The sequence below is a fragment of the Equus przewalskii genome, chromosome 11, assembly GCF_037783145.1.
Source record: "Equus przewalskii isolate Varuska chromosome 11, EquPr2, whole genome shotgun sequence".
Classification (NCBI taxonomy): Eukaryota; Metazoa; Chordata; class Mammalia; order Perissodactyla; family Equidae; genus Equus; species Equus przewalskii.
The window spans coordinates 958,359-978,621 of NC_091841.1; the positions used below are offsets into that span (position 1 = coordinate 958,359).

Sequence of the window (20,263 nt, forward strand, 5' to 3'; positions counted from 1 at the left end):
AATGTGGGTTATGTTCTTTCTCACCTTGTAGCATATTCTATGAAAGTTGAGTTGACTGGTAGCTAAAAATCTGTTTTAACAGCATGTAAAAAGTTATTTTATCTGTTATAAGTCATTATACAATTTTGAATGTTATGTAGTTTGTTTTTAACAGTTTAGGTAATAAGGTCTGTTTTTCATTCTGGTGCTTTTATTAATTTTGATAGTTTGATGTTACTTACTCTTGAAATGTAAGCTAGAGTGTACACTAGAATGTAAGCTCCATGAGAGCAGGTACCTTGTCTGTCTTCACTGCTGTATCTATTTACGACGCCTGCTGACAGTGCCTGGCACAGAGTAGGCACTCAATAAATACTTGTTGAATGAATGAATGAATGAGTACTGGTGGAATACTCCATTAGCTCTACTCTTCTTTTAGCTAGAGAACATGAGCAAATTTGCGCATGACAACTTCCAGGACAGGTGAAACTTGAACACTGAAGAATTGACCTCTTAAACCTAATAATGTGGTGGCAAGCTGTCCACATGCTTCTTGACTTCAGATGAAAATCTGCTTGAAGGCAAAACAAATAATATTTGAAAGAAAAACCAAATGCCATTTTTGTCTTCTAGGTCGTGGAGGGCCCCCAAGACCCAACAGAGGGATGCCGCAAATGAACACTCAGCAAGTGAATTAATCTGATTCACAGGATTATCTTTAATCGCCAAAACACACTGGCCAGTGTACCATAATATGTTACCAGAAGAGTTATTATCTATTTGTTCTCCCTTTCAGGAAACTTATTGTAAAGGGACTGTTTTCATCCCATAAAGACAGGACTACAGTTGTCAGCTTTATATTACCTGGATATGGAAGGAAACTATTTTTACTCTGCATGTTCTGTCCTAAGCGTCATCTTGAGCCTTGCACATGATACTCAGATTCCTTTCCCTTGCTTAGGAGTAAAACATAATATACTTTATGGGGTGATAATATCTCCATAGTTATTTGAAGTGGCTTGGAAAAAGCAAGATTGACTTTTGACATTGGATAAAATCTACAAATCAGCCCTAGAGTTTCATGGTCATTCACAAAACTAAAATATTTCCCTTGAAAGGAAGATGGAAGGACTGGAGTGTGGTTTGGCAGAACAACTGCATTTCACAGCTTTTCCTATTAAATTGGAGCACTGAATGTTAAATGCATACCAAATTATGCATGGGCCCTTAATCACACATACATGGCTACCAGCTTTGACACAGCACTATTCATCCTCTGGCCAAACGACTGTGGTTAAAAACACGTGTAAATTGCTTTTTAACAGCTGATACTGTAAAAGACAAAGCTAAAATGCAAAATTAGGCTTTCATTGGCACTTTTCGAAAAATATGCAACAAATTTGGGATGTAATCTGGATGGCCACTTCTGTACTTAATGTGAAGTATTTAGATACCTTTTTGAACACTTAACAGTTTCTTCGACAATGACTTTTGTAAGGATTGGTAGTATATATCATTCCTTATGACATACATTGTCTGTTGCTAATCCTTGGATCTTGCTGTATTGTCCCCTAAATTGGTACAGGTACTGATGAAAATCTCTCATGGATAAACCTAACACTCTTCGTCACATGTTTTTCCTGCAGCCTGAAGGTTTTTAAAAGGAAAAGATATCAAATGCCTGCTGCTACCACCCTTTTAAATTGCTATCTTTTGAAAAGCACCAGTATGTGTTTTTAGATTGATTTCCCTATTTTAGGGAAATGACAGTCAGTAGTTGCAGTTCTGATGGTATAAGCAAAGCAAATAAAACGTGTTTATAAAAGTTGTATCTTGAAACACTGGTGTTCAACAGCTAGCAGCTTCTGTGGTTCACCCCCTGCCTTGTTAGTGTTACCCATTTATGGTTATCTCCAGCAGCAATTTCTCTAGTACTTGCACTTACCTTTTGTCTAACTCTAATTGAATTCTCCCTCTATCCTGGAGGCATTTGTATTCAAAGTGGTGATTCCTTCCCTCAGATGCGCAGGGAGAGCCACAGGTTGGATGCAGATGGAGAGTTGAGGAATTCATGTACTATGTTGAAATTTGTGCTAGCAGTTTGAGCACTAGTTCTCTGTGCCTACGAACTTAATGCTGCTTGTCGTATCCCACTTTGAATTCATGGAGAATTAATTCCACCTATTAAGCAAAGGCTAGTAAGTTAATTGTATATTCTGTGCAGAAATTGAATTTTGTTTTCTGTCTTTAGCTAAGGAACTTTTCCAGTAGGTGCTCAGCTACTTAAAAAACAAAACTGTTATCAAACATTGATGGTCAGACAACTGGAGTTTTGCTGGTTTTGTAACCTACTAAAATGGATAGGCTGTTGAACATTCCACATCCAAAAGTTTTGTAGGGTGGTGGGGAAGGGAGGGATGGGATCCTCAATGTTTCTTTTAAAATAAAGGAAGTTCTTGACTTTTCTCATGTGTGGTTGTGGTACATCGTATTGGAAGGGTTATCTGTTTACTTTGCAAATGAGTATTCTTTTCTAGCACCTCCCCTTGTGTGCTTTAAATGAGATCTGCCTGGGATGTACCACAACCATATGTTAGCTGTTTTTAGGGGATAGGTAAAAGATTCGTGTTTTACTGGGTAATCCCTAGAGGATGTATGCTTGCAGTTCGATATATAAAACTAAATTTGCTATCTGTGTAGAAAATAATTTCATGATATTTAAAATCAAAATTGAAGTAAATAAGTTCTTTCTACAGTGATCTCTATGAATCAGTTCAGCGAGGGGAGGGGGAGAAACGCTTTCTAGGTTCCAACTTCCATGCATCAGTGCAGAAGTGAGTGTAAAAGTGTTAGTGCTTTGATTATATCTTGATGTGTTTTTAAAAGAATAGTTTGGTTTTTTTTGAAATACTACAATTTTTTTTGGCAGTCTACCATTGTAATCTAAATGTAAAGCTTTTATGCCTCAATTCAGACTATATTTTTTAAAGGAGTGCCTCACTATGGGGCAGAGAACTTTTTGAAACGTCTCATTAAGATCTGAGTCTTGGTACGAAGTGTTTTGTATAATATGTGAATACTTGTTCTACCTGCAGAAGGCTTTTTGTTTGGTACGTTGTATATTTTAGCACAGTTGCAAGAAAATGATTGTCACACGTGTCATTGTAGCTTCTGGGTATAGCAAGACTCCACATATAAAGTACTTTTGTAAATGCACAATATCAGTCATCTCACGTGGATAATGAGACTTCTATTTTAAAGCTTTAAGGTAGGATATCATTGATTACCTTGGTTAGGGCAAGTTGTGTTTCCAGATTCAAATATCCCTAAAGAATGTGGAATAGTTTTTCTGATCATTGTATCTTGATATTAAAACAAATATCCTTTAAGTATTTTTAATCAGTTAGCTTCTACAGTTCTTTTGTCTCCTATATATGCAACTCTGTTATGTGGGAGACTTTTCCACTTAGAGGAGACATGGGAATGTGTGTTTATTCTCCGTAGGCTCATTAACTGAGGTGCTCTGTTGACAACCAATTCATAAAATGTCGAAGGTAGTTGTAGTCAGCCTCCTCAAGTGTCTTAGGAAATTGGTGGTGTTCATTGTATTTTCAATAATATATCTAACGGGGCAATGGGATGCAGGTAAGCACTGAGTTCAAACCCTTTATTTCATCTTTAAGCTCCTGAATCCCCATCCCAGTTGAGTTCTTGCTAAGCCCTGTACATTTTATTGATGGTCGGTTATATTTAAAAGACTCAGTGTTGCCCTTGATCCTTTCCCTTCTCTAAAGAGTTGACAGGGAGGGAAAATGAAAGTAAATTAAGGCACGTCTCTATACTTTTTCCCATTTTGAAGTCTACAGAAATACTGGAAAAGACTAGTGGATGTTTTAAATTACATTAGATTAAATCATATTAAAACCTGATTCCTTATTGTCCTTGACTGAAGTCTGCGTTAGTTGTATATGCCACCCAGCAGAGCTCTAAGTGAAGAAGTGATGCTGCCTGTGAGTGGAGAGGAAAAAGCTTGAAGAAATCTCTGCTAGCATTGTCTTCTAAGGCTAGACTACTGCATTCTCTTAGTCAGGATTTTAATAATCTGACTGTTATGTTATATTAAGCTGTTATGAAGCCTAACCCAGTCCCATGCAGAAGACTGGCTTTTTGAGTATTGGTAGTGAAAGACGACCTGGTCTGGCAAAGGCCTTTTTTAGTGTTGTCTCTTATTTGTAAGTGCTAGTTTTCTTTAAGTACTGTGTTAACATTAGGGAGCCACTGAAGTACGGCTTCATTCAGCAAATTGGGGCATCCTTTGCCAGGCATCATGCCAAGCACTAAGCATTCAGTAGTGACAAAATCACTTGTGATTCCTGCTTTCATTGAACAGTCTCCTCAGGTACAGACATGGTGACACTGAAGTATAGCAGTTAACCATGACGAAGCAACGTGGTTGGTGATAGATACTAAGGCCATGACTGATAGCGTGTGACCTAGTCAAAATGATCAGGAATTGCTTTGTTGAATAATTGAACCAAGACTTAATGGATGCGGGGTAGTAAACTAGGCAAAGAAGGGGAGGGAAGAGCATGTCCAAAGGTGCAGTCTCCAGTGCCTGTCTGGCTCACGTGGAAAGAGCACTGATTTAGCAGAGTTAGAGGCTGAGGAAACAGGTAAGGGGCACTGTGGATGGCTTCACGGTTATATTCCATGTTACGTTTTGTCTCTTCAGAACACTTGGAAACTTGAAGATTTTTAAGCTGTGTGTATGAGGGGCGGGCGTGAGCGGGTCACCTATAAAGGACAGTGGGTCACCTAATAAAATTGCCATTTAAAGAACGCTCAGTGCAGTGTTGAGAACAAAATATATGGGGCAAGAAGAGATGGCTGTTGGAGTAGCCCGGGTAAGAAATGGTTACAACATAACTAAAGTGGAGGGTGGGAATGAGTGGATTCTGCGTGTGTCCTCTCACTGGCCACTGCTCAGCATCCTTTCTGGAGTTCTCCAGGCCTGTCAGACTTCATCTCTAGCTAAGATTCTTCCCTGGGTGATCTCATCCACTCTCATGACTGGCGACTGTCAGCATTTTAGTCCCTCTTAAACATCTCCAGGCCCCAGAGTCCTGGACACAAACTGATAGTATCGCTTTGAATGTCATGAGTATTCCCAATTGACCTCTTGATTGGGCTACATTCATCCTGTTGCTCGGGGCAGATACCTTGGATATCATCTTGGATTTCTTTTCACACTGTCTGGTCTGTAGGCAAATCCACCTGTTACACCGTGAACATACATCCTGGGTCATCCGGCACTTGTGACCACCACTGCCTGCTTGGAGCAGGTGGCTGCAGTAGCTTAGAATCCGTCTCCCCGCTTGCTCTCCTACGGTATAATCTTTTTCACAGCAGCTGGAACGAGCCTTTCAGAAAGAGGAGAGTGCAAATCGCGTTTTGACACTTCCCTGTTCCCCGCACTCCCCTGGCTTCCCATCAGAGTTAAATTCTAAATCTGCGGCCCACGTGCCCTTCCTTACCTCACGTGATTTCCTTCCGTTTTCTTTGCTAATTGTACTCTGGCCACACTGGCTGCTTTGCCAAGGTTTTTCCCATTTCCGAGTCTTGGTGTGTGACGTCTTCAACATGGGAAGGCTTTTCACACACATATTCTTAAGGCTGATTCTTTCTAAATCAGGTGTTTGCTCCAGTATCTGCCTCAGAGGCCTTCCCTGTCCACCTCTAAAGCAGTACCCTTAGTCCCTTTTTACTCACTGGCTTTTTTCTTAGTAGCTCTTAAAACTTACCTAAAATTACGTGTTTCACGAGAGAGAGCAACGCTTTGCTCACTTTATCCCTCGTGTCTGGCATATTGACAGTTTTTTCAGTGAAATACGAAAGAGTTGGATGATGGGAGCCGGCTGTGGTCTAGTTAAGTTCGGTGCCACGGTCCCAGGTTTGGGCCTGTACCGCTCGTGGGCAGACGCAGTGGCAGCGACCCGCATGCAAAATAAAGGAAGACTGCCACAGATGTTAGCTCAGGACCAATCTTCCTGAGCAAAAACAAAAGGAAAAACGATAATGGATGTTGGACTAGATGGGCGGTGGTGCTAATTACATTAGACTTGGAGGTGTCTTCGTTTGGGAGTGGTGAGGAGTTTCAGGGAGGGAAGGAAATTGGGAATGAATTCGGCTGCAGACGTTCTGAATTTGAGGTGTCCGAGAAGACACGTCAGGCAAGCAGCTGGATTTGTTTGCCTGAAGTTCAACTATGTGACCCGGAGACAAAAGTGTAAGAGGACGTGCGGGTGGCTCGCGCAGTCCGGTGCTCGGGCGAGGTCGCCTGGGAGCTGGGGGTGCGGTGGGGGCGGGCGGGGGAAGGAGCAGAGCCCCGGGTGCTGTTCGAAGAGGCCTGGGCACCTGCGCTGACGGGGGCCGCGGCGGCGGGTACCAGGTCCTGACTGCGGGCGTGGGGTGCCGGTGCGATCCTCGTCCTGGCGTCCCAACGGCAAGGGGCTTAACTAAGAGGGTCGGTAAAACGACGCGCGGGTCCCGGCCCGAGCTGGGCGGCCGCGGACCCCCGGGCCCCGAGCTGCCCCCCCACAGCGGCAGGCGCGGGGGAGCGAACGCCGGGACGCTCGGTTTGCCCTGCGGAGTCTGAGCATCTCAATTCCGACGCGGAGACACGTAAGCTGCGCCCAGGCCCGCGGCCGCCCTGCTGCAGCCCCGCCCCCCGGGCCTCTGACGTCGTCAGGCGGAGACACAGCGGAGAAAGGCCCCCGCGCTCGCCGTCGCCGCGCCGCCTGCTCGCTCGCGCATGCGCCCTGCCAGGGCCTGGGACGCGCCGTCGGGCACGCGCCGGGCAGCCCCGCGCCGCCTCTGCCAGAAGAGTCGGCTTCCCCACGTGCCTTCGCGTCGCTGCCGGCCGGAACCCGCCGGGCTCGGGGCGCAGGTACCGCGCGCCGCGGGATGGCTGGGGTGGGTGCCGAGGGCGGGGGCCGTGTCCTCCTCGGGCCCGGAGGAGACCGGCTCGGGGACGAAGGCTCTGCGTCCAGGCCGGGGCCCGGGCCGCGCCGGCCGCCGCCCACTCGGGCGCTCCTAGATGGCAGGATCCTCTCCCCCGGCAGGCCGCCGCTTTCGGGCATGCTTCTCGAGCGCTCTCGGGGGCCGCTTGGCTCCCTCTCCACCGTCTCGCCGGGGGTCGGGGTGAGCGGGTGGGTGACAACGCTTCTGCCTTCCGCGGAGCTTGCCGGCAGCTCTTGGAGGCGGCGCGGAGCCTTGACCCGAGGCAGGCGGGTTCCGCGTCCACACGCGCCCCTGACTGCTCCGCTGTGCTCAGTCCTTTCAGGACTTTGTTTTCTTTGCGAGCGCACCTAGCGTGGTGCCCGGCACGTCGATGCCATGTGTATCTGTTAGACGGATAGATGAGTGGGAGAAAAGTAATCCTCTTTCTCCGCCTCCCAGGCCCTCCTCGTCCGTTAAGGTTCCACGGCAACTCCGGCCCGCGGTAATCTCAGACCGTCGTCAGACCACGGGCTACAGCTATTATTTTTAGATCTAATTTTATCTGTCTTTAGACAAATTATCCTCAGTCTCTTTTTCCAAAATATCTTCTCCAAGGAGAATAAAAGTTTTTTGAAGTCAAGGCTTTATCAGGTGCTACTTCTGGGGCTCCCACAGTAACTAGGGCAGAAAACAGTCCCCAACAATTATCGATTGATTATTGTGGGGTCTTTATGTGGCCGGCAACACAGCTGACAAGCTGGGCAGATTGGTGAACTGGGAAGAGCTCAGGGTCTGGAGTTAGATGGGCGCTTTTCTTCCTCGGGATGCTGGAATCCTTGGCTCCTTTCTTTCTTTTTCTTTTTGAGGGAGATTAGCCCTGAGCTAACTGCTGCCAATCCTCTTTTTCCTGAGGAGGACTGGCCCTGAGCTAACATCTGTGCCCATCTTCTTCTACTTTACATGTGGGACGCCTGCCACAGCATGGCTTTTGCCAAGTGGTGCCATGTCTGCACCCAGGATCCGAACCGGTGCACCCTGGGCTGCCGAGAAGCAGAACATGCGAACTTAACCGCTGCGCCACTGGGCGGCCCTGCTCCTTTCCTTATAAAATAGGAGTTATTAATTGTGATATAGTGTTTTAAAGTAAGTCAGTACTACTAAAGTCCATATTTGGATTGGGAGATTAGAAGGCCAGCTGAGGCATGGTTAGAGTTCAGTTAATGATCTTTATATTTAGAATGCAGCAAGCACTGAAGTTTCTAAGTAACACGTCGTTTTTACTTTTACATTCTAGTAATATGGTTGACGTTTCTGACATTTCTTTGGTGTATTTATTATAGTAATGATGCAATATTTTATCACACGTAATCACAATAACTTTTGAGGTCTATGTGTACAGGCTTCAGTATGGTTTTCCCTCCTTTGAGGAAAACCATTTGGGCGTGTTTCATCCTAGCATATTCATTGATTTCTTTTCCTTTATTAGTAATTAATGCATGTGAATTTAAATAAAGCACAACTCCAAAAAAGTGAAAGAACAAAGTAAGAATCACCCGCAGTCTCACCACCCAGAAATAACTGCTTTACATTTTGGTGTTTTCTTCCAGTCTCTTTTTCTTGGCGTGTTACGTATATGCACAGAGAGATGGTGTCTTACTTTATCCTGCCATGTTATTTTCTCATAAGCATCTATATCCTCAGATAACTTTTGAAAATCATTTTGAAAAAGTTTTTTTTGGAAAACTGCCTTACTCTCCCATAGACATAGTACTATATATTTTAATCATTCTTTTTTTGGACCTTGTGTTCCAATTTTTAAAAAACTCCTCCTCGAGGTGTGAATTACAGCTTCCCTGTTGACTTCCCTGCTGAGGGGACATCTTCTTCACCTCCCGAGCCTCAGTTTGCTAATTTTAAAAAGGAGGCTGATGTCTTCCGTAGGGAGCTGTTTGAGGGTTAAGTGGGATGATACTTGGAAGTGTGCCCAGCACAGCCCCCAGCCCCGCAGGAGGCAGCCAGCTGGTGTTCCTCACTCAGAGTCTGATGTTCATGTCCAGTTGTGTTCCCTTTCTTTCTGTTTCAGGCATAGTCTGTCACCATGCATCGGAAGAAAGTGGATAACCGGATCCGGATTCTCATTGAGAATGGGGTAGCCGAGCGGCAGAGATCTCTCTTTGTTGTAGTGGGAGATCGAGGAAAGGATCAGGTAAGACCTGGTGGACACCTCCTGATTGGCTCTGTCTCCTTTCCCAAAGAGTCAGCATGTTACAGGCCCTCTGGGGGTTCAGCACATAATGACATTAAGGTCCCTTTGCCTGGTTTTCTTTGAGTTAAATGCCTAGCGGGAACCTTCCTTTGTTTCTCAGAAGTGACAGACGTCTATATTTAGAATTATTAGCACACAGGCTAAGAGCTTTTGACGCCTGGGGTGGTGGACTGAGCACAAGGATAAGTGTATGTGGCCTGGCTTCTGGTCCCAGCCTGGCCACTGCTTGCATTTTGACCTTGGGCACGTCAGGGTCCCTTCCCTGGCCCTCAGTTTAGTTTCCACATCTGCCAGATGAGGTCTTGCCCTGGTAGTCTCAAAGTTGTCTTTGGCCCTGAGATTCTGTGCCTTTTTCTTTCGCAGGTGGTCATACTCCATCACATGTTGTCTAAAGCAACTGTGAAGGCTCGGCCGTCAGTGCTGTGGTGTTATAAGAAAGAGCTGGGGTTTAGCAGGTAAGCATGGCCCTTCGAGCGTCCCGCACCACGTCTCGTTCCTGCCCGTGGCTGAAATAGCAGGAAACGATTCCTTGACACAGTTTTTCAGGGATTGCTAGCGCAGGTCTGTCTCTGAGGACACTTCCAAACAGAAACTAATGGAGCTGACATCCTTGCTTCATTCCTGACCATGAGTTTCAGTCGTTTTGTGCCCAATTCCTTGCTTTCTGCTGGGATTTTTCTTCCACCTCTTCTAAGCTGATCACGCTGTCTCCTGCGAGTTCCTTCAATTACCTCAAATTGAAACCTGCCTCAGATTTGCTCCGTGTTGTCCCTCTCCCCTTTCCTTCCATTTTGTTTTGAGGAGGACATCCTCATCCCGCGTCCGAAGCAAACCCTGTGTCCCCTCTGGCTCTGTTCCCTTGCTTCTTTAGGACCTTTACCTTCTTGCCTGCGCCAGCCACTCCATGCCCCTCTGAAACCTTCTTCCTTTTCCTGTAAACATGCTCAGTCCTCTCCATTCTCAAAAAAGTGATTAGCTACATAGCCAGCTTTATCCCTCCGGCTAGCATTTTCTCTCATTTTTATAGCCAAACACCTTGAAACAGGAGCCTTTTGTACTTCCTAGCCACCCTCTTTGTGGTCTGGCTTCTGCTTCTACTGCTGTTGGAAGTCATTGACGGCCTGATGCCTAACGCAACAACATTTGTCCCTCTTTCTCCTCCTTCTCAGAGCTCCTCCTCCACCAGCTCACTGCTGTATTTGACAGCGGCTACTCTCATTTCTTCAAAGCTGTGGAACTTAACACGTCTAGTTGTAAATAGTAGGCCTCCAGCACAGACGCATTAGACACAAAGGGAATTTATTGAGGTATACAGGACAGCTCATGAAACCCAAGGGGGTGAGATTCCAGTGCTGCCTCGGGGTGATGGAGAGCCAGAGCACTCAGGCTCCTGTCCTTGCCCGGTCCCCCGTCTCTGCGTGTCTGCTCTTTTCTTTCCCACTCCACGTCAGCTTTCTGGTTTCTGTGGTCCGCATGGCAGAAACAGCACTTGAGTTTTACATGTTTCAGGTCCAACAGTGTGGGCCTCAGTCTTCCAAATTCTTAGGGAAAGATGCCACCCGTGGGGCAGGGGAGGTGGGGTTGGTCACTGGTAGGAATCTGGCAGTTCTCCCTGCAGCTCTGTGTAGTGAGTGGTCTGGGATGCGGAGTGCTGTCCTTGGCAGATAACCCACTGCGTGGCCTGCTCAGAGCACTCTCCTTTCCCGGCCTCTCTGGCTCTTACACGGGCCACCTTCCTGAGCTCTTCGCTTTCCCTGATCTTGTCTCCTGCCTTCAGCCCAGGTGGCGTGTGTGGCTCTGTCCTCAGGCTTCTTCTCATTCCTTTGTTTGCAGCTGTGTGTGTTGCTGGTGTTGACTCTGAAATCGTGTCTCCATCGCTGACTGCTCTAGGGTGTGGCGAGACTCCCTGCCTCTCCCTCCGCCTCCTCTGCCCAGAGCTCTCCCCCGTCATCACTCTGCAGGGCCCCACTTCCCACGGCCTGCCTCCTTCCGGAGGCTTTTCCCTTGCCGCCAGCCACGCCCCATGGCCCCTCTGCCTCTTCAGCGCGTGGCTCTCCCGGCGCCCTCCCTTCAGGTGCCATGGCTTGCACTCTGGTCTTTCTGCTTCTGGGTGGTCAGGTCATGGTAGGAGGCCTCGCCTGCTTCCCTGTGTGTTTTCCTGCTTTCAGATGATCGGGTGCTCAATTACGTTTTGTCAAATTGAATATATTGTTAACAGGCTCTAAAATTATTTTAATTTTACTTAGTACGAAAGGCTAAATTTGATTAGTTCCTATTCTTTGGTCTTAAGGAGACTTGATTCTGCCTAAAAGAAACTAGATTTTGAGTAAATAGTTTTGGCTTTTTTAAAAGAAATTCTAAAAGCTTTATTGTAAAAAATGTGAAGAATACATAAAAGTCACAAAGGTGAAAATAACAAGCACCTGTAATCTCAACACCTAGGTTTTGTTAGCACTTAGCTGTATGTTACTTGTATGTATTGGCATTTTGTTTTATATATTCTTTCGTAATTGGGCAGGTAAGCATTTTTAATACAGACTGAGAATGAGGCCTGTTGCCTGTCAGCAGAGCTGCGGTTTCTGGGGCTTGTGACTCTCACTGCTGTTCAGTAAATGTCAGAGGGTGTAGAATTAGGAAGTTTACAGCATTCTGGGCAAATTTGCCTCTTGAAGTTAACCCACACGATTTCACTTTTAAAAATCTCTTCTGTGGCTCTGTAGCTCTCCCACCCTCGTCCTGACGTGGCGGAGCATCAGGTTAAAGCTGATGCTCTCTTTGGGTCACGGGTTAGGGCACAAGCCAGAGGGACAGTGGAAATCCCTTTGCCCACCTGCCTCGCTTCACAGATGAGGGCCTGGAGGCCCGGGGCGGGCCTTGGCTCTAGCTGTTCACTTAGGGAACTGGCAGAAGTTTGATCCGCGGCAATCCTCAGTGCTTGAGCTTTCTTTCTCGTTTCTGTAAAAGAGCTAAACGACAATTGGATAGTCAAGGTTTTTAAGACAAAAGAAAAGTTCAGGGATTTCTGAGAGATGTCCAAATTCCTTTCCAACCCGTATACCCTCTATCAGTATTGTCTTAGATTAGAGGGCCCTGGAGGACCTGAGCCCACAGCCTGGGAAGGAAGTGAGTGACTTCATTTAGGAAAAATGAATACTGTCCCCCACTGCCACCATGCCTTTCCCAGGTCCCCAGGCACCGTGTAGTTGAAACATTGGCTTGAGACTAAGGTGACGAGCCACCCAGGTTCAGTTTTGAGCTCTGGCCAGATGTGAGGATTGGGTACCCTTATTACCCTTCTTTTGAAGTGAAGTGTCTGCTAAAGGTGGCAGAGCAGAGTAGCAGGGTTCACACGCAGACCGACTGCTGTTCCCTCCGAAGGCCGCTTTTTACCTGCTCTGCGCTGGTGCCTCTCCATTTGCCTCACCGTTAAAGTGAGGGGGTTGGCTCTGCAGTGTCCAGGTTCCCTTCTAGCTCTGAAGGTCTAAGTGGGGATTGTTGAGCCTGTCCCCTGACCCCAGCTCTTTCGTCTTGCTGGCTAACTGGCTCTCATGGGCTGGGGTGATTGCAGTCACCGGAAGAAGAGAATGCGGCAGCTGCAGAAAAAAATAAAGAATGGGACGCTGAACTTAAAGCAGGATGACCCCTTTGAGCTCTTCGTAGCAGCCACAAACATTCGCTACTGCTACTACAACGAGACGCACAAGATCCTGGGCAATACCTTCGGCATGTGTGTTCTCCAGGTGGGTGACTTCCTCCAGCCGGCCTGGGCTCAGACACTGAGGGGTGCTCGGGCTGCCTGGTCCCCATGAGAACAGGTGTACAGTAAGGAGGGAAGATTCGCTTGTACTCCCCCCACCAAGTACTGTCAGTGGGAGACTCAGCCACTTTCCAAAGAAAACTTGATAACTCACCCCATAGAAAAAGAAAATTTGGGGGGCTGGCCCGGCAGTGCAGTGGTTGAGTTCACACGCTCTGCTTTGGTGGCCTGGTGTTTGCAGGTTCAGATCCCAGGCACAGACCTACGCACTGCTTGTCACACTTATCAAGCCATGGTGTGGTGGCATCCTATGTATAAAGTAGAGGAAGATTGGCATGGATGTTAGTTCAGGGACAATCTTCCTCAGCAAAAAAAATAAAAGAAAATTTTCTACTTAAGGCAGCCCTTATCTAGAGATACCAAAACCAGCTGTGACGCTTCATCACAACTGGTTTTGACAGCTAAAGCTGATAGGGAACGCACTGTGAACTTCCAGTGACCCTAGGCCCCCAGATCCTTCTTGGAACTGACTGAAGACTGGTGACCCGGGAGCACTGGGACTGGGCACAGACCACTGCACCCATCTGTCCATCCAGAGAGCCTGAGGGGCATAGCCCCTGCAGCACCCCCTGCCCTCCAGTCCTTAGAGTCCCCCTGTTTCCCCTCAGAGGGCCACCTGGTGAATTTCTTCACTCGCGTGTGTTCTCTTGGCAGGCGAGTTAGACTAAGGTTTGCAGTTTTCTGTTTTGAGCTCGGCTGGTCTTTGTTTTGTTTCTTTGAATTTTTGACACCTGTGAACCCCATCCTCCAAAACAAAGACAAATTTAAGCACTAATCTCCATGTTTTGGTGTGTATTTATTATACACATGTACTGCCATGATTACATATAAAACATACCTTACAAAACGTAAGAAACGAGGAGGAAAGTCATGAATGGAAGTTCTCATTTTTCTTTCTGCATGCCACTGGGTCGTACCCTACACTGCTGGCCTGCATCCCAGCTCGGAGGCCAGAAAAGAGCCTCAGGGAAGAGCTGCCGTGTTTTCCCGAGCACTGCTGGGCTCGCCGCCTGCTTCCCAGGTCGCAGGTGCCGTGGCGGTGCTCCTGACGCAGTGGCTCCCACGCGCTGCAGCCGAGCCTGTCAAACCGTTTCAGTCTATAAACAGCAGAAGAGGAGTGTGAGGTGTTTCTGAAATTCAAATGGGAATCAGGGAAGACGGGGGGGCTTCCTTCCAGTAGGATTTTATCTGAGATTATTACACACATTTGACATATGGAACCAGGCGCCCTTGGTCTCCAGGGCTGGGCTGTCTTCTGAGTGCCCCTCCGTGAGGGCTCCGAGCGTGTCCTGGTGAGTCGGGTGGGGGTAGTCCTGGTTTGTGCTCTGAAGTCCTCGTCCCTTCTCACCTGGCCCCTGGTTAAGCTTCCCTGGGGGTGCCCTTTGCATGACCAGTCTCCTTCTTCCAGGATTTTGAAGCCTTAGCTCCAAACTTGCTGGCCAGGACTGTAGAGACGGTGGAAGGCGGTGGGCTGGTGGTCATCCTCCTGCGGACCATGAATTCACTCAGGCAGCTGTACACGATGACTATGGTAAGAGTCTGTTTTTTAACTTAATTGTGGGGGTTCAAATTAACCTGTTTTTGCTGCTTGCTTTTTTTTCCCCCAGAGATTGGCACCTGAGCTAACAACTGTTACCAATCTTTTTTTTCCTGCTTTTTTCCCCCCAAATCACCCCAGTACGTAGTTGTATATTTTAGTTGTGGGTCTTCTAGTTGTGGCATGTGGGACGCCGCCTCAGCATGGCCTGATGAGCGGTGCCATGTCCACGCCCAGGATCCAAACCGGTGAAACCCTGGGCCGCTGAAGCAGAGTGCACAAACGTAACCACTCAGCCACGGGGCCGGCCGTAGGCCACTTTCTTTCCTTTTTTTTTTATTTTGAGGAAGATTAGCCCTGAGCTAACATCTGCTGCCAGTCCTCTTTTTGCTGAGGCAGACTGGCCCTGAGCTAACATCCGTGCCCATCTTCCTCTACTTTATATGTGGGATACCTACCACAGCATGGCTTGCCAAGCGATGCCATGTCCGCACCCAGAATCCGAACTGGCGAACCCCAGGCGGCCAAAGCGGAATGTGCGCACTTAACTGCTGTGCCACTGGGCCGGCCCCATCACTTTCTTTTAAGAATGCCTGTTGAGCAGCTCCAGTGCCTGGTCCGCACATTCTTTGGGCTGGGAGCTCTTTGCAACTAAGGAAGAAGTCTCTGCAGAGCGTCCCAGTGGCCCTGAGCGTGCCCGGGAGTTGCTGAATTTCCCATTTGCTCTCAGGCGTTTGCAGATTCTACGCGAGGGAGATTCACATGGGATGCAGCTGTCACGTAGCTAGGTTTCTGGAATGGTATTCTGCAGAGAGCCTGCCGCTGCCTGAACTGCAAAAAAGGACTGTGGACAGACTTCCCCACTGGCCCTCATCCTGATGGGTAGTGAAGGAGCGTTTGCCAGTTCCACTCCCAGTTTGGCAGGAACTTTGATTCTGGGAGGGGTGGTTTTCTCCCCAAGCTGAGGACGTGGCTAAGGAGTGAGTGGGGCTGTGTCTCAATGGATGCGGAGCTGTCTCCATCAGTATTGCCACGTGGGTGTGATGAGTCATGCCCGTGACCCAGCTGCTGGGGATCGTGTTAGAATTGGCCTCAGGGTTTCATGAACTGCATTTATGTGATGAAATGGACTCCTCTCAAATCTTAGGAGCTGCGTCCTGTCACTACCACTCCTCCTGTCATTGCCACTACAGCTCCTCAGGCTTCCTTGAGAATCCTCAGACACACCCAGCACACGCTCCCCTCAGGGTGTTTGCACTTGCTGTCCCCGCTGGGCTGTCTGCATGGCTCGCTTCCTCATGGTGTTCTCATCCCTGCTCAGTAGCACCTACTCAGTGTGGTCTTTCCTCACACCCGATGTGGGAGACATCACTCCACGTGTCACTCCTTAACCTGCTTTATTTTTCGTTGAGGCATTTGACCACTGCCTGAAGTTATGTGTGTGTTTGTTCATTGTCTGTCTTCCTGTGACAGTCTCTGGACTGGACGAGAGCTGGGTGTGTCCCTCCCTGGAGCCCCCGGTCTCTTGACTCGACAAGAGCAGGGCATATCCCTCCCTGGGCCCCTGGTCTCTAGACTAGACAAGAGCAGGGCATATCCCTCCCTGGGCCCCTGGTCTCTGGACTAGATGAGAGCAGGGCATGTCCTCCCTGGGCCCCTGGTCTCTGGACTAGACAAGAGCAGGGCATGTCACTCCCTGGAGCCCCCGGTCTCTGGACTAGATGAGAGCAGGGCGTGTCCTCCCTGGGACCCTGGTCTCTGGACTAGATGAGAGCAGGGCATGTCCTCCCTGGGCCCCCATGCTGGGTGCCTGCCGCCAGTAGTCAGCACTCACTCAGTGTTTGTGAAGGATCGAGTTTCTGTGTGCCCACATCATTCTCTACCCCGCTCCCCATGCTGCCTGCTTACCACCTCAAAGGGCCTCCCTCCCCGCCTTTGCTGTAACTGCACCTGTTTTTCATTTGTAGCATTTGTCAAAATTTGTATTTTTCTACTCATTTCTTTCCCTCTGGCCGTTGGACCCTGAGCTCCCTGCGAACAGAGGTTGTGCTTCATTACACACCAGCACATACCCAGCATGTCTGGCACACAGATGGCATGTACGTTTTAGTGAATGAATGGATACGTTTTATAATGCTGGATAAAACGTGGAAAAGCCAAAACTGAGGTGAGGGGAAGTTTGCTGTAAGAGCAAACATTGCATTTAGTGTCTGATCCCAGTTCAGGCAAGTAGCATGTGGCCAGTTGAACACAGCAGGTTATATGGGAGTGGATTCTTCCCAGCGGCATCGCTGGTGCCCCTGTCATCCCAGGGTCACTTGATGGAGCTTCTTCATGTTTGGACCCCGAGCCCCAGCAGCATGTGGACGCCTTTGTTCACAGGTGTTGTCTTTTTAGGACGTGCATTCAAGATACAGGACTGAGGCCCATCAGGATGTGGTGGGAAGATTTAATGAGAGGTAGGTCTGTAGATGTTTCTTGTTCCTTAATTGTGGGGAGCCACAGTGGGAGGAATATTTTTGTCTTGGACCCGATGGAAAGCTGTGCTTTCGTCTGAGGGAAAGTGGAGCAGAAGTCCAAAATGGTGCGATTCCTAACAGCAGCGGTGGCCGTGACGTGGCCTGGAAGCAGTGAGAGAGTGGAGGGCGGGGCCAGGAGGCCTGGACTCTGCCTGCCTTCCGGCCTGAAGCAAGACCCTCTCCCTCTCTGCGTCTCAGCTTCCTCGTTTGTTACAGGGCTGATTTGTTTTGGTCACCGTTTCCCAAAATGTGTTTCGTAGAACACTGTATTTTAAGAGGGGCCTCATGACAAAAGGGCTTTCTGGCCAAATTTGTCCGGGAAACACTGACCTGGTTTTTCCTTCATGATGATTCACGTTAGCCCATTGTTGCCTGTGAAAAGTGTTGCAGCAGCAGGGACCTGCTTAACTGATTGTTTCCCAAGTTTATTTGACCCCAGAGCCCTTTTTTAGGGACCATAAGTTAGCAACCTGCGAAACACCTGAAGCGGCTGTGGCCTAAATCGGTGGTTCTTGCCTGGAGCAGTTTTGCCCCTGGGCACACGTGGCAAGGTCTGGAGACATTTTGGTTGTCATGACTTACGTGGTGGCGCTACTGGTGTATAGTGGGTGGAGGCCAGAGATGCTGCTAAACAGCCTGAAATGCACAGGGCAGCCCCACAATAAAGGATTATCTGGTCAAAAATGTCAGTTGTGCTGAGGCTTAGAAATCGTGGCCTCTCTAAACCGTGGGCCTTTCTGATTTTAACTGTCTCTGATGCTTTAACTCTGTAGAAGGAGGAGGCCAAGAGGTGGCCATGCGCCACCAGGTAGAACAGAAGCCCTGGAAGTGGCGCACAGTGCTGTGCTCTTGGAGTAGTGGGAGAAGTCTGGATTTTATAGCCAGACACGTGCTTTTCTACACACAGGAATGTTTGTGTTATATTTCTTAAGGGAGCTTTTGTCTCCTCTCCTCCTTTTTCTTCCTTTTTGACAGAAGGTAAATCCATCATGTGTGTGTTGGTTTCCCTGTGTGGCTGGTGATTGTATGTGGGGTGGGTTTGGAGTTCCCCCATTTAAGAAAGGTGTGAGACACCACAGTGCTAAAGAGTGAGCCTAGGAGGGTGTGGGAAGGGCCAGGGGCCTCGGGGAACAGTGGTGTTGTGCTCAGTAGGAGTGCTTGTGATCCATCTCTAGGGGTCTTGGTTTTCTCACGTGCTGTGTAAACCGTGTCCAGATGCCTTGTGGAGGACCTCGGATCGCCTCACACTGCTCTCCGACTGGGTTTTCGCTTTCTCAGAGACGTGTGGGGCCAGTGATTTTCCTGCATTAAGGCCTTTGTTGTGTAGACATCGGCCCCCTTTCCCCAACGGCTCGTGACTGCAGTTTTGTTCCTCAGATTTATTCTCTCTCTGGCCTCTTGTAAGAAGTGTCTTGTCATCGACGACCAGCTCAACATCCTGCCCATCTCCTCCCATGCTGCCGGCATTGAGGCCCTACCTCCCCAGACCCCGGTGAGTCTGCCAGGGCCCCAGGAACCTGGGGGAGGCCACATTTTCTGTGTTGGCCCTCCCGTGGTGGTGGCAAACCTCCTCCTCCCCTCCTTTGTGGTAGGATGAGGGTCTTGGTGCTTCTGACCTGGAGCTGAAGGAGTTGAAGGAGAGCTTGCAGGACACCCAGCCTGTGGGTGTGTTGGTGGACTGCTGCAAGACCCTAGACCAGGTGAGTGGGGCCTTCAGAGCCACCCTGCCCGTACGGACAGCACAGAGGTAGCGTGCTGAAAGCAAGAGCAGCTAGGGGAGGACAAGTTGAGCCGCCGGCCGTCCCTGGGGCAGGGGCCTTGCCTCTTGCTCGAACTCCTGCACGCTGCAACCTCAGGGCCGTTCTGTGTTGTCTGGGTTCAGAGCGTAAGTCCAGTGATCACCTCCCTCTCCACCCCCCTCAGCGGGTCAGGGGCCTGGGGCCCAGGGGAGATGGATTAAACTTAAAGAGGACCCCTCTCAGCGCTTTTCCCACGAGAGGGTGATATGTCTGTGTTCTTTCAGTTAGTCGAGTTTTGATGGCCTAAGGGTTTTGCCTCTGCCTTGTGCAGAAGTGAGAGGAGAGCCTGAGGCCTCTATACTTGCCCGGTTCCGTGCCCGGTTCCGTGTCAGGCCTGAGGGCGGCCCCCTGCGGTGGTGTGTGCCTGATCTTCAGGCACAGACAGCAGGCTGGCGGGAGCTGCCAGGAGGTGTTTCTGTGCTCACTGAGGTGCCCAGGACTGGTAAACTCAGCTTCTTCGATGGTTCCTGGGCTGTGATGGGAGCTAAGTGGACACAGGCCAGAGGCCTTAAGGCTCTTCAGTGTGTGCAGGGTTCCGGTCCAGCCTGAGCCAGACGAGCAGCACAGGCCTCTTGGCATAAGCTCTACCTTCAGGATGGAAAACAGCTGCAGTGACACCGCCCACTCAGGCTGAGTCCCAACAGGCTGGTGTCCCTTTTCATTCTGGAAATAGAGTCAGCAGCGACATAGCTCTCTATGCTCTCTAGGCTGCAGGCTCTAGGCTGCTTCGAACCACTTCCTGGTACCCTCTGTATCACCAGAGAGAGGGAGTGAGAGAGAGGATGGGGAAAGGGCAGAAGAGAGAGAAGCTACAGTACCAGTAGTAGTGTTACAAGAAAATAAATGGCCCATGGCAAAAAAAGTCAGTAAGTACAAAAGAATGTACATTAAAAATAGAAAGTGGTGTTTCTACTTGGTAGCCTCAATCTGCAGAGACAACTACTATTAACAGTTTATTATGTATTTTTATGGATCTTCTATACAAATAAATGGGTGTGTATTAAATATGCAAAGGGGTCACAGAGTACAGAGTATAAGTGGTCCCCTGTTAGACATTTGGGTTGCTTCCGGCCTTTTTGCTTTATTAACAATGCTGTTAGGACATTCCTACAGCTACGTCTGTCAGCACCATCTCTAAGATGAGTTTCTAGGAGGGGAATTGCTGGGTTAGAGTGTGTGGCTGTTAAAACAGGTGTTGTCCCAGTTTATGGAACCACCAAGCAGTATAGGAAAACGCCTTTTTCTCTGCAGCCTTGCCCGCACTGGGTACTATTAAACTTATAAGTCGTTACCAATCTGATACGGTGACAGAGGATCATTGTCATTTGTGTTGCTTTAATTATGAGA

General features: G+C 48.7%; 2 protein-coding genes and 1 long non-coding RNA gene across 55 annotated transcripts in view; 2 read left to right on the forward strand and 1 right to left on the reverse strand.

Annotated features, from left to right (window-relative positions):
• Positions 1–3,908, forward strand: part of CAPRIN1 (cell cycle associated protein 1) — a 36,796-nt gene extending 32,888 nt beyond the window's left edge. For 34 of the 35 annotated variants that reach the window (XM_070564744.1, XM_070564735.1, XM_070564745.1 and 31 more), the window contains one exon: positions 613–2,444. In XM_070564744.1, the coding sequence (XP_070420845.1) occupies positions 613–677 (65 nt within the window). In that variant the 3' untranslated portion in view covers positions 678–2,444. Of the gene's footprint in view, positions 1–612 lie in introns of all 35 variants that reach the window. The other variant, XM_070564718.1, reaches the window with a different exon arrangement.
• LOC139074437 (uncharacterized) lies at positions 2,155–6,589 on the reverse strand. Its single transcript, XR_011524051.1, has 3 exons — positions 6,394–6,589; positions 5,781–6,026; positions 2,155–5,399 (listed from the first exon to the last, which is right to left on the reverse strand). It is a non-coding gene; the product is annotated as an uncharacterized lncRNA (long non-coding RNA).
• Positions 6,590–6,649: 60 nt separating this feature from the next.
• NAT10 (N-acetyltransferase 10) overlaps positions 6,650–20,263 on the forward strand; it is a 45,293-nt gene continuing 31,679 nt past the window's right edge. For 8 of the 19 annotated variants that reach the window (XM_070564695.1, XM_070564705.1, XM_070564694.1 and 5 more), the window contains exons 1-8: positions 6,650–6,925; positions 9,062–9,184; positions 9,608–9,699; positions 12,813–12,984; positions 14,470–14,592; positions 16,996–17,057; positions 18,495–18,609; positions 18,710–18,817. In XM_070564695.1, coding sequence (XP_070420796.1) covers positions 9,077–9,184; positions 9,608–9,699; positions 12,813–12,984; positions 14,470–14,592; positions 16,996–17,057; positions 18,495–18,609; positions 18,710–18,817 — 780 coding nt within the window. In that variant the 5' untranslated portion in view covers positions 6,650–6,925; positions 9,062–9,076. Of the gene's footprint in view, positions 8,122–9,061; positions 9,185–9,607; positions 9,700–12,812; positions 12,985–14,469; positions 14,593–16,995; positions 17,058–18,494; positions 18,610–18,709; positions 18,818–20,263 lie in introns of all 19 variants that reach the window. The other 11 variants (XM_070564710.1, XM_070564697.1, XM_070564703.1 and 8 more) reach the window with 3 other exon arrangements.